The 12716-nt window shown below is 46.0% G+C and overlaps 1 protein-coding gene across 1 annotated transcript in view; it reads left to right on the top strand.

Moving 5' to 3' along the window:
* Positions 1-12716, top strand: part of otud7a (OTU deubiquitinase 7A) — a 42711-nt gene that overhangs the window by 14637 nt on the left and 15358 nt on the right. Inside the window, exons 2-6 of the mRNA XM_071531455.1 lie at positions 1825-1951; positions 4070-4223; positions 6925-7110; positions 7225-7443; positions 8991-9092. Coding sequence (XP_071387556.1) covers positions 4139-4223; positions 6925-7110; positions 7225-7443; positions 8991-9092 — 592 coding nt within the window. The 5' untranslated portion in view covers positions 1825-1951; positions 4070-4138. The remainder of the gene's footprint in view (positions 1-1824; positions 1952-4069; positions 4224-6924; positions 7111-7224; positions 7444-8990; positions 9093-12716) is intronic.

Genomic DNA, 12716 nt, shown 5'->3' with positions numbered 1-12716 from the left:
GAAAACACAGTTCAGACTAAGTTACTAATGCCAGATATGGCCTCCTCCTCAGCAGTCTGTTAGAAAAGCGTCTTGAACAGAAGCAGGTGAGAGAGCAGAAAGCGCTGATCGCAAATAAGATAGTAGCTGCTTGCAAGGACAGTTTCCCCCCTGTGGTCTAACACTTTCGTGCTCGTCTTGAAACCACAAGAATACAGATACAGCTTACAGTGGACTCTTCTCTTTCAGTCTCTCTCTGACCTCAGTATAAAATACATTCTCAAGCTAATTACTAGTGGACCTCCAAGCTAGGCCTTTCTTACAACAATCAGCAAGGTATATCAGTCTAGTGGGGAAGGCTGAAGAAGTGATAGTTGTGTCCATACTATTGATGATGAGGGTGGGAGTGATACAGGCCAAGCAATATCAACAAACCAATCCACTGTGTCTCAATTCCAACTCCCAACAGTACTAAAAATTAAGTTATTGGCTACATCAAAGGAGCTTCCCAGACTCTTTACTGTTTTTTTTGGGGGGGGGGGGGTTTCAGGAAATATTCAGACAGATATTTAGCCAGATTTGCTATTCAATAGCATTAGAAACCTAATTGGCTAATCCTACATGACCTATACCCCTTACACCTGTAGTGTCAATGTAGGTGAGGAATCTGTCTGCTGTTAAAAGTGATATGTAAGTGCTATGGTCAGTGATGTTGTGAGAGATAGACTGTACAAATAAAAAGGGGAAATGTATGTGAACCTTTTTGCTGTTCATGTGAATTATGCATGACCCTGCAAGATATTTCAGTCCCCAGTTATGAGGGCTTTGACACTAACTCCTCAGCACTTCTCAATGCTCTGCCGACAGGGGAGGAAAGCCAAATGTCCACTGAGTTTCCACTGTGCCTGCTCATACACTCTGCGCCCACTCTTGTCTGGGTATTAACTCTCACCATTTCCATGCATGTGTGTATGTCCCTACACACTCTATAGTCACATGTTACTTTGTCTACCGTGCCATGCAGGATCATCTCGGTGCACAGCCGTGACCTTCTCTACCTTCACAGGCATCAGCATGTGTTAGCACTCTGTTACATAACTGCAGAAATCGTGAAGCTAGCAGCCTAGCACTGCAGTTTCTTAACCATGACGGTGGAGTCACATATACCTGCATCTTAGGATGAAGCTGAAATGATGTTGATGCCATAGGAAACAACATCAGAAAGCAGGGAGTTTAGAAATAAAAAAAAAACTGCTAGTTCCCAGGTTTGAGGAAATGTTTTTGAGCAATTAGAAATCAACCTGAAACTGTCATTGCAGGTGTCATTGTACAGCATTTATAAGTCAGTGGCAGTTTATGACTGCTGGAGTAGACCTATGTCAACATAGCACACAATTGATTTTACTTGTAATAAAGTAATCATGTTTCCCCAAATTAAGCAATAAGCCATGAGAGGTTTTGCTTTACTGTGTTTTTACAACAGCTGAGAGGCGATGTTCGGCACAGTGCAGAGTGAGCACTAAAGTGTGCCGTCAAGTGATTAAAAAATCATCATTAAAAAAGAAAGTCAAATGCAAGGCAAATGTCCAATTAATTTTTAATCTATAATATTGAAATGTCATTCTTCTGCCAAACATCTGTTCAAGTGTTGTTCTTGAACAGTTGCTAGACAAAGTGGTCACAGGTGTATATTGGGTGTTTTACAACAGCTTTAAACTGAACTCAGCCAGTCAGAACTAAGGGCCGTTGCTTTCTGCTTTCAACGTGTGTGTGTGTGTGTGTGTGTGTGTGTGTGTGTGTGTGTGTGTGTGTGTGTGTGTGTGTGTGTGTGTGTGTGTGTTTCAGGGTTCCCTGCATCCCCAGTGTCTTCCTTCTGTCTGCTGCCGCTGAAGCCATGGACTAGAGCCATGTCTGGTCCTGACAGTCCCATGGTCATCAGATGGCTCATCAACCCTCAGTGAAAATACAGAAAGTATGTTTGATATGTTTCCCTCCATGAATAACTAACACAGAAAAACCTGAATCAGAAGCCTGTATTGTCACTGATAACAAAAAATAGGCTTTTTTAGTTTACTGTTGTAAAGTTTGACAAATATACAATTTACTCATTATGATTAATCACTAAACTGGACAGTCCTCTGTTTCTTTTGCCCACATGGTGTTTTACATCAGACAGAAAAACATGCAGTAGGATGATTCTGAGTCATAATGACCTCCCATAGGGAAAATGGTCTGAATAGTGTTGTTCTCAGAGGAAAAGATGAGGTCATGACTTATAATATTCAGCTGTTTCTACGTCTCTCTCCTCACCACTAGACTCATTGCTTTTTGCTCTGCAAAGCAATATCATGATTTTCACTTCATGTTCAGCCTATTATTCTGCTCAGAGTCAAGTGTCTTCCCCAAGAGAAAGCTTAATGATGTGCACGCATTTTGTCTCTGAGGTCCTCAAAGAACGGCGACTAGACTGGCATTCATTCCCGATGCTGAAGTTGTCTTTATGCCAACCATTTAACTACTAAATCCTTCGCACTTCTGAGATAATGTCATATGGGGTCACCTTTGATCTGACATGGTGTGCATCAACCATAATGTCATGGTCTCACTCAAAGGCCCTGATCAACATTGGTTGCATTATTGGCTGGAGCTGACTGGCCGGTGTTTCCTTTAGCTTGCAAGGGGCGAAACTCTCTCAGTACAATAATTCACATGCAACACGATGCAAATGGCTGACAGTAACTAGGTCAGCTAAACTACAGCTTAAGTGCAGCTTTGACTCATAAATAATGCATATGATAAAGACTAAAGTTGGTGGATCTTGAACAAAGATATTTTCTCTCTGATGCCAAGGATCAAGCAGTGCTCAGCTGTGTTGTGTGGAAAGGTTTTTATTTTTATTTTTTATGTGTCCTTAATTTTGTGTGGAGATAATCTGTGCTCACTAATTAAAATCTGAGACTGCGTCAGATTCGGCCATGGTTTATAAAGATGTACCATGATGACCTGTTCACCCTTTTATCAGTGGGTCCTGTGAGAAGCTGTGAACACGACAGACTAATCCATTAACATTCTTTTAGCCTCAGACGCAGGAAACAGCAGCATTTGTTTTGCATCATCTCTCGTCTGTCCATTCACTGCAGTGAGTCAAAACCTGATGGACAGTCACGTCACGTGGAGCGCTGCTAAGAGTTAGACTCTCTCCCCTGCTCACTCCTCAGAGCCATGGGCCGGGTATCTGGCAGTTTCCAACGCTGCTCTCACTCCTGGGTCAAAGCCAAGGAATGGTCAGCCTTCAAACCACTGGTCCGCACACAGAGGCCCGGTGTCAGCGCTGTAAACCTGTGGGTGTTTGTTTCTTCACTGACAATGCTGTGAGCGCCGCTCCTCTGACACCCACGCAGCCTCATGTGGAATGGAAGCTATGCCTATACTCCCGCATTCCCCGGGCCGAGGGAGTGAATGTGCGAGCGCGCCATGGAAGTGTTGTTTATGACCTTGAAGCGAGGCAATGCATGTTGATCATTAGAGTCCGAGTGCTATGTAGCCATGATGTAAACATGTTTTTCCAGCTAGGACCTAATAAAGAACATCGCACTCCTTCGACCAGCGCTCAACAACAGTGAGTCATCTTTCCTTTCAGTCCAGCTCAGAGTGCTGATGTGGTTGAAGATACTGGATCATACCCAGCAACCCCCGTTTGACCCTTGGTGGCAGGAAGAGGGTTAGTGTTGTTATGAGCGCGGGCGATGGGCCAGAGCTGCTGGGATAGGCAGGTGTGTCCTGGATAAGGCCTCTGTGTTGTTGATATTACATCTCCGCTGCTGGATATTATGTTATGACCATTAGCAAGAGCTGGGAGGAGCAGTGGGAGTGGAGTGCAATTCACAGTACGTTCAAGTATGTGTACTATGAAGCATTACACATCAGTAGAAGCAGACTGAGACTGTTGGCAAGGATGTAAATAAGAAGTGTGATTAAATCGGGTAATTATTTTCTAATAGGGGTTAGTGAGTGATGGACACTGGTGGCTGAAATGTATTTAAGACGCTGTGTGTAAGACCATTTGTGTTTCTACTTTCTGCCTCTCTAGATGAGAACGTGAAGGCTGGCGTCCACCAAGGCCACCGCTGCACCCTGGGCAGCGCACACACATGATCACATGACTCTGGACATGGACGCGGTCCTGTCAGACTTTGTTCGGTCCACGGGGGCAGAACCGGGTCTGGCTAGAGACCTGCTGGAAGGTAAGACACATGGCGCTGCCCTTATGTCCAAGACTGGAGACTCTAGGCCAAAACACTGTGCAGAAGACTCAATTTTGGCTGCGATTTTCTATTTTGATCACCTGCTCCCTGTTCTGCTATGGCTGTACTCAACCGAGCAGAGGAGACGAGAGGAGAGGAAAGGACAGGAGAGGAAAGGGAAGGAAAAGAAAGGAAAGGAAGGAGGAGAGGAAAGGAGAGTGGCCTGCAGCAGCGAGCCAGCCTGCTGATTTAGAGGCCAGTGTGACGGTTTTACGAGTGCACTCCCCAGGGTGAGCTTTGTGCCCATTCATTGGAACTCATTGAGGAGTGGAGTGCTACTGGCACTTGTACAGCTTACATATAGTACACACTCAGGAAAAAACAGGAGAGCAGAAGTGCATACAACAACAAAAAGCTGCCCATATGGTCATTGGTATTGGCTTCAATATCTAAGGTTAGTACAGTAGTGATGTTTTATTTTTTTCCCCAAGGCCACATGTGCAGTAAGAACTGCACAGCATTTATATGTTTCATGTTGACCAAGAGCATGTGGATTCCAGGATCTGGTCAAACTGCAGTAAAAAAAAATATTCTCATAGCTCCGACAGTATTCTAACCTTTGAATGCAGATGCAGTGTTGTTTACTTTACTGGGATGTGCCACTGAAGCCTTTTCACACTAATCAGCCTTCCATTAGGATATGAAATCCTCACAGAGTGTTTGTGGGAGTGGTGCAGTACGTGCTTGTCCTCGCATCTCTGTGTCTTTGTGCGTATAGTTTGCACCCTGCGTCTGGCCTGACAGATGAATGAAAGTGTTGGGCATCTCTCTCTCTCTCTCTCTCTCTCTCCCCCCCTCTCTCTCTCTCTCTCTCTCTCCCCCCCCCTCTCTCTCTCATTTTTTTCTGGTTCTCCTTTGGCACTCAGCCACAGGGGCATACTAGTGAGGCTAACGGACACAAAACAAGACAGAGCACTCAGACAAGACAGAAATGGGCCTGGATGTCCGGTTTCAAACAGTCATATAATGCCTGCTGCTTATTTCTGCCGTTAGCTTTCCAGACCCGCATCAGTCAGCTGCTCTGTGTCACTCTGGTCTGAGTGAGGAAGGTGTGAGGAGACAGACAAGCGAGAGACAGACAGGCACATGTGGTGCTTCCCCCTAGAGGCTGGTTTATGCACTGAATCTGCACCATAGATAGTATCAAAATGTTTTGACCTCCATTGTCAGATTCATTGTGAATCAGGATATTGATACAGGTCTAAACACATTACCGAGGCACCACTCCTTAGACTGAAAGGTGGGGTTTTCAATTTTCACAGGTAACTTACAGTTGGCTATTGTTGAGGCACAGGTTGAGTGGAGAACACAAATCTATTTTATGCATTGGTGGAGGAAATATAGTTTTCTATAAGTCTCAGTGTGCCTTTACTTGTATATGAACAGTAAGCAAAGGTAATTATCTCAAGAAAATTTGGTTAATATTCTTAGTTTTGTTTTTTGTTTTTTTGCTTAAAGCCAAATTAATTCTTGTAATTAAATAATTCAGTTAGATTTTACAGGAGTGCTTGCGCATGATGATCTAAACTCAACTTCCACTGTCCCTGTAGGGAAAATCCCCATACACACACACACTAAGGAGCCGGTTTAATTCAAAATCCTGTAATGAGAAAACAGGAATCAATTTGGAGTTCAATGCAGCTAGTGTGTTTCTAATGGAGGGTTTAATGAATGTACATACTGTATAGTGCAGATGAATATATCAGTATTGTTTTTGCTGACACCGGCCATTTCAAATGGAGGAGCAAGTCGGACATTAACAAGGATGAAACAATGCTTTACATGCTGCATTGATTGAAGGCTAATGTTTAGCAGCCTGTGAAGATGATGCATTAGGTGCTGAGTGGCTGCGATGCTGAACCTTGAATTGTATTCTCGGATTCGACCAGCTAAAGCATAGAAATCCATAAGGCGGAATCAGGTTTGCATTGATTGACGCGACTGACGATGATGAGTGGTGCCAGGTTTCATCTTCAGACTGCTGAGGCCATGTCTGGAGGAAAGAGGACCGCTTCCTCTAGGTCTCTTAGACAGGGAGTGAATTAATGTACCCTCCCTCATAAACATGCTCACATTACATGCAGGCACACACTTGCTGCGTCTCTGCCTCCTAGATGTTTTTGATGTAGTCGTAGGTGTTAATGTGTGCTTTATGAAGCACAGCTAGTTCCTGTGGCGTCAGCCCACTGAGTTATAATAAGACCGAGGCTTGACTTGTGTCTCCTAAACCTGGAAGGGATTTCTGTCAGAGAGACGGCACCCAGAGGAGACAACTGGTGTGTGTGTGTGTGTGTGTGTGTGTGTGTGTGTGTGTGTGTGTCAATGTGAATGTGAATGTGTGGGTGTGTCTGTGTCTGTGGGTCTGTGTCTCTCTTGCACATCAGGATATTGCTGTCACTTTGTTATAGGATCTGTTTCACCTCACAATCTTAATTTCTTTGGCACCGCCCAACCTCTAGCCGTTCTCTTTATGATGCAGCGTATTAACCTCAGACAAAAGCACTGCGTTTATTTTACATGGGCCATATGGGCTACATATGCCATTACAGTAGATTATTAGTGGAAATATTTATCTCTGGATATTCCTATTCACTGCCAGATGGCCATCAACCACACCTTTGTCTGTGTGTGTGTTCTGCAGGTAAAAACTGGGACCTCAGTGCTGCTCTGAATGACTATGAGGAGCTCAGGCAGGTCCACACTGCCAACCTGCCGCAGGTCTTCAATGAGGGCCGCTACTACAAGCAGCCGGAGACACGCGACACACCCACCCATGTCAGCAAGATCGATAGGCCGTGTGCGCAGAAGCAGGAGGACAATGCACAAGGTACCAACACGGCAATATTACCACCGCCGATGGCCTCGACATGTCTGTGTTTGTATTTTTTTGGTTCTGACGGTTGTCTTTTTCCATCCCAATCTCCCTTCGTCTCCCCTCCAGAGAAGCGGCTGTCCCGCGGCATCTCCCACGCCAGTTCTGCCATCGTCTCCCTGGCGCGGCTACATGTGGCCAGCGAGTGCACCAGCGAGCAGTTCCCTCTTGAGATGCCCATCTACACATTCCAGCTGCCAGACCTCAGTGTCTACAGTGAGGATTTCAGGAGCTTCATAGAGAGAGACCTCATAGAGCAGTCCACCATGATGGCTCTGGAACAGGCTGGTGAGTACTATAGACAATAATATACTATCCTACTGCTGATTTGAGATATGTAACAGGATCCTATGCATCTTAATGCAATCTTTATTGCAGCAGCAGCATTTGAAACTTCAGACAAACACCAGTGCAAGTCAATAGCGGAGAGAGAGAGAAATACGGTGAGACTGAGAGTGAAACTGAGAGCAAGACAGAGAGAGAGAGCAGAGCAGAGTCGCACCATCGTCTGGAAGCAAGACAACAAACTAATTCAAAGCATCCACAATTCCCAAAGGATTCATCTTCCAGCTAAAGCTTTGAACTCACGGAGAGAAACTAGTTAGTGAAGTTTCAACTCTTTCAGCACGCTCTTCCACACAGAAGGTACCAGAGACCACAAAGGCTTTCTCACCTAATTCTGTTCAAGACTTGGGGACAGTCAACCGAGCAGAATATTGGGGCCAGTAAACTATACTTACATCCACATTCCTGTGTTATATAAATACATAAATTAGAGAGAGGCTGTCCTAAAAAAAGTCTTATAAATAAAAGTTTACCACTGACTGAGCCAACCAGCCCTGGATTTACAGTTGTAACAAATCTCACAGCACCATGATAAACTGTATCTAAATTGTATCCATCACAAACTGCTTGTAAAGACACAGAGCTGAGGCATTCATATAAAAAATATTTCTATAATTAAGTAAAAGTAAATGAACCGGTTTTATTTTAGCCTCACTCCACCTGATCTGGGATATGTGCTTGAATCTCAGCTGTGATAGTGCATGTCATGCTTTACAGGTTATGTGGGGGATTCATGAATATAACATCATTAAACAGACTGGGAATTAACATTTGGCCATCTTTCCAGAACTGGGGAAAAGATTTACTCCGATATCTAATAAAAACTAAAACATAATAAAATTAAGGAAGACAGAACAAAAACATCTGCATTTCGAGCACATCTACACTGAGGGGCAAATCATTCAGAGCCTCTTCTGTGTTTACTGTTGTTAAATAAATGATGCACTCGGATCACCCGGGCTCGGAGCAGTGAGGCTGCATGCAGTAAAGCAGCGTGTGGCGCCCAGGGCCGTGAGGCAGCCCTCGCTCCCTCAGGGATGCAGTGCTGTGGGAGGGGAGTGATGGAGCCAGGCTCAGGGGAGGAGAAACTGGAGATACTGTAGGAGGTATATGGAGGAGGAAGACGTTCAGAGTTGTTTTGGGGAGACTGCTGAGCATTTGAGGGTGGGTGCAAGCATATGGGCCGTGCTAATCGTTGCCTACAATGTTCAGCTATTAAGGCGCTTATGCTCGCTGGGTAATTGTCCTCAATGGCCTGTTATTTGTACATGCTCCAATAATGATAGACTGAGAGACATTAGGTTGAATTAAATATGAGTCATTTAAAAGAACATGGACTGCTAGACTGAAAGCAGTGTGTTGGTATCTATGAACTCCTTTCTGTTACTTGTTCTTGTACCAAAACTTCCAGACATCCTTGTTACAGACAGGCAGAGTTCATCTTTAAGGTGCACGCAGCCTGTCCAAGACTGTTTTCTCCATGTATGCAGGTCGTCTGAACTGGTGGTCCACCATGTGCACCAGCTGTAAAAAGCTGCTTCCCCTGGCCACCACTGGGGATGGGAACTGCCTGCTGCATGCTGCCTCTTTAGGTGAGCTACTCATGTATACAATACTTAATATATTACAGTAGTATTTGGTGTAATGTAACAGTCCTTGAAAAAAAACATTCAGCAAGCAGCTTGACGTGGAACAACTGTGCAATGTACATGAGTCAGTGTCACAGCTGTCTAACAGTGTCAGCTCCATGCCACAGCTGCTGAATCCAGAGGAGAGAGAGAGAGAAAGGAGGAGGGAGAGGGGGCGATGGAAAGGAGGGAGGGAGGGAGATAAGTGACCTACAGAGAGTAGGAGACCGTCAGCTGCAGGGTTCGGGGCTGACAGCCTATCTAGGGCCAGGCTGAGGAAGATGGCCGACTCCCCAGTGTGAGGAGTGCTGGAGCAGGAGAGGAGCTTCTGGGGATGGATGCACCAGACCTAATGTAATCTGCATTGACAGACAACTAAGGCCCTTTGATGAGTGATGAAAGGCATTTTTAGACATGAAGGGAAGAGCTGAGGTCGTCTCAGAATGATTAATCAACGTACTTATGTGTCACAACGCCAGTTCCGTCCACCAGAGGGCGCCAAACTGGACTTCCAACTACCAGCCTGATCTCCACCTGCACACCTGATTCCATTATTCTCATCAGTCTACACACCTGATCCTCATCACTCCCCTACATATATATATATATATGTATATATATATATGTGTGTACATATATATATATATACCCGTCCCAGTTACTCTGTGCTTGCAATTCGAGTCTCTCTCGTGTACTTAGCTGTTATCTGTTGTTGCCAGTATAGTAAGTATATCTGCCTCTCTGTATCCTGTACCTGTCTGCCTGCCTGCCTGCCTGCTTTCTGGAATAAATCAGCATTGTTCACTCCTACTACCTGTCTCTGCTTCTGCTCTTGGGTCCTGGTTGCTTGCCTGACAGAATTGCAATTCCAAGGCGCCCTTCAATACCAAGGAGCAGCTATCAGTCGTCATGAGCATCAATTATCTGAGATTCACACTACTCTGCTCCACATCACTTCTACCCTGCAGCAGTTAACCCCCGACTCCTCTACCTCTCTACTTGCTGAAGGCTCAGCTGTTTCTGCCTCCCATCGTCACCTGTCTGGCCACCAGGAACCGCGCTTGCCAAACCCAGAGAGATATTGTGGTGATTCCGGTATGTGCAGGTCATTCCTTGCTCAGTGCTCATTAATATTCGAACTACAACCATCATGTTTCGCCACTGAACGTTCTCGGATAGCCTATGTTATTACCTTTCTAACTGGTAAGGCTTTGGCCTGGGCAACTGCAGTGTGGGAGCAGCAAACTGAACTGTGCTTTAATCACGCTCTGTTTTCTGCTGAAATGAGAAAAGTGTTTGATCGGCCACTGGTGGGAAAAGAAGCTTCTAAGAGACAGGTTGGTCTTCGTCAAGGGTCCAGATCTGTTGCTGATTACTCCATTGAGTTTCGTACTCTAGCTACCGAGAGCGGGTGGTGTGAGACCGCTCTCTACAATGTCTTTCAGAATGGATTGTCAGACCTAATGAAAGATGAACTTGCCTCCCGAGAGTTGCCTGAGGACTTAGACTCCCTGATTGCCATGGTCATACGTATCGACAACCAACTCAGGGAGAGACGCAAACCTAATTATTCACCCTCCTTCCGGTTCAACCCCTCACCTCGCACAGATGAAAGTTCCAGCTGCCAAGGACTATCATCAGTCGTCCGTCCTTCCTTCACTTCCCAGTCCATTGCCCCAGAGAACACAGAGGTGGAGCTGTGTTGTTGTATTATGGTCAACCTGGTCACTTCCTCACCAAGACTCACCAGTAAGCGAGAGGATACTGGTGAGTCCTATTAAAGCCTCTCCCCATTGTTCCAATCTCATGCCTGCTACATTCCGCCTGAATAATCTGATTACTCCTGTTAAAGTGCTTATTGACTCTGGTGCAGAGGGTAATTTCATTAATTCCTCCCTTGTTCACCAGCTGAATATTCCTACGTCCCCTGTGCAGACACCACGAAAAGCCAACGCTCTGGATGGTCGGGCCATCGGTATGGTTTCTCTCTCCACTGTTCCTCTAGAGCTCTGCATATCAGGTAACCACTGAGAAAACATCCAACTAAGCCTGATCAACTCTCCATACGTTCCTGTCATATTAGGCCAATCCTGGCTTCAGAAACATAACCCAACTATAGACTGGTCCAACAGCTCTATTACGGGCTGGAGCCCATTCTGTCACTCTGTCTGTCTCTCATCAGCCCAGCCATGTGACCTCTCTGGTTCTTCCACATCTGAGTTCTACCCTGACTTGGCTAAAGTTCCTCCAAAATACATGGACCTTAAGGAGGTGTTCAATGAGTCGGGCAACCAGTCTTCCTCCCCATCGTCCTTATGACTGTTCCATTGATCTGCAGCCTGGTTCCCCACCTCCTCGTGGCTGCCTGTACTCTCTGACTGGTCCGGAAACTAAGGCCATGGAGAAGTATGTTGGTGAGTCTCTTGCCTCAGGCATCATTCGGCCATCCTCCTCACCTGCTGGAGCCGGTTTCTTTGTCGTAGACAAGAAGGACAAATCTCTGCCACCTTGCATTGACTTCCGGGGTCTCAATGACATAACGATTAAGAACAGATACCCCTTACCCTTCATCTCCTCCGCCTTTGAACCTCTCCAGGGGGCCACTGTTTTCACTAAGCTGGATCTTCGTAATGCCTACCACCTGGTGAGAATAAGGGAAGGCCCCTGCCGTCTTCCAGGCCCTAGTCAATGATGTGCTCAGAGACATGCTTAACCGGCTCATCTTTTCCTGCAATCTTCAAGAACACGTCCAACATGTCCGCCAAGTCCTGAAACGTAAGGTGGAGAAATGTGATTTTCATACATCCTCGGTTCCCTTCCTCAGTTACATCATCTCTGATGGTAACATCCAAATGGACCCTGATGAGGTAAAAGCAGTCCTGGACTGGCCAAGGCCCACCACACTGAAACAGTTCCAGCAGTTTTTGGGTTTTGCCAACTTTTATCGCAGGTTCATTAGGAATTACAGCTCCCTGGCTGCTCCCCTCACCGCTCTCACTCCCCAGTTTTCGACGTCAGCTTGGACCACTGACGTCGAGGAAGCTTTTGTGGAACTTAAGCGACGATTCTCCTCTGCTCCGATCCTGGTTCATCCCCATCCTGATCTCCCATTTGTGGTGGAAGTAGACGCTTCCAATACAGGAGTTGGAGCTGTGCTCTCACAGCGTATCGCCCAGGACCAAAAACTCCACCCATGTGCCTACTTCTCCCATAAACTTTCCCCTACAGAACAAAACTATGACATTGTCAACCGGGAGCTCCTCGCCATCAAGCTTGCCCTGGAGAATTGGAGGCATTGGCTGGAGGGAGCTGCTCATCCCCTCCAAGTGCTAACCGACCACAAGAACCTTGAATACATCAGTGGTGCCAAGAGACTGAACTCTCGGCCAGCCAGGTGGGCTGTTTTTCAATCGTTTTAATTTCATTCTGTCTTATCGTCCTGGCTCCCGTAATACAAAGCCTGATGCACTGTCCCGCCAGTTCTCTCCTGACTCTGCTCCCCAGCAACCTGAACCCATCTTGCCAGACTCCTGTGTAGTCGGAGCCCTAACCTGGGGAATTGAAGCTGAGGTCCAGGATGCTCTACAC

This window comes from Centroberyx affinis, unplaced genomic scaffold, assembly GCF_046629955.1.
Source record: "Centroberyx affinis isolate AG114_WGS23_722 - 3 ecotype Tasmania unplaced genomic scaffold, CSIRO-AGI_Caff_v1 ptg002083l_1, whole genome shotgun sequence".
In the NCBI taxonomy this organism is placed as follows: Eukaryota; Metazoa; Chordata; class Actinopteri; order Beryciformes; family Berycidae; genus Centroberyx; species Centroberyx affinis.
This window is presented reverse-complemented; position numbering and strand designations above follow the sequence as displayed.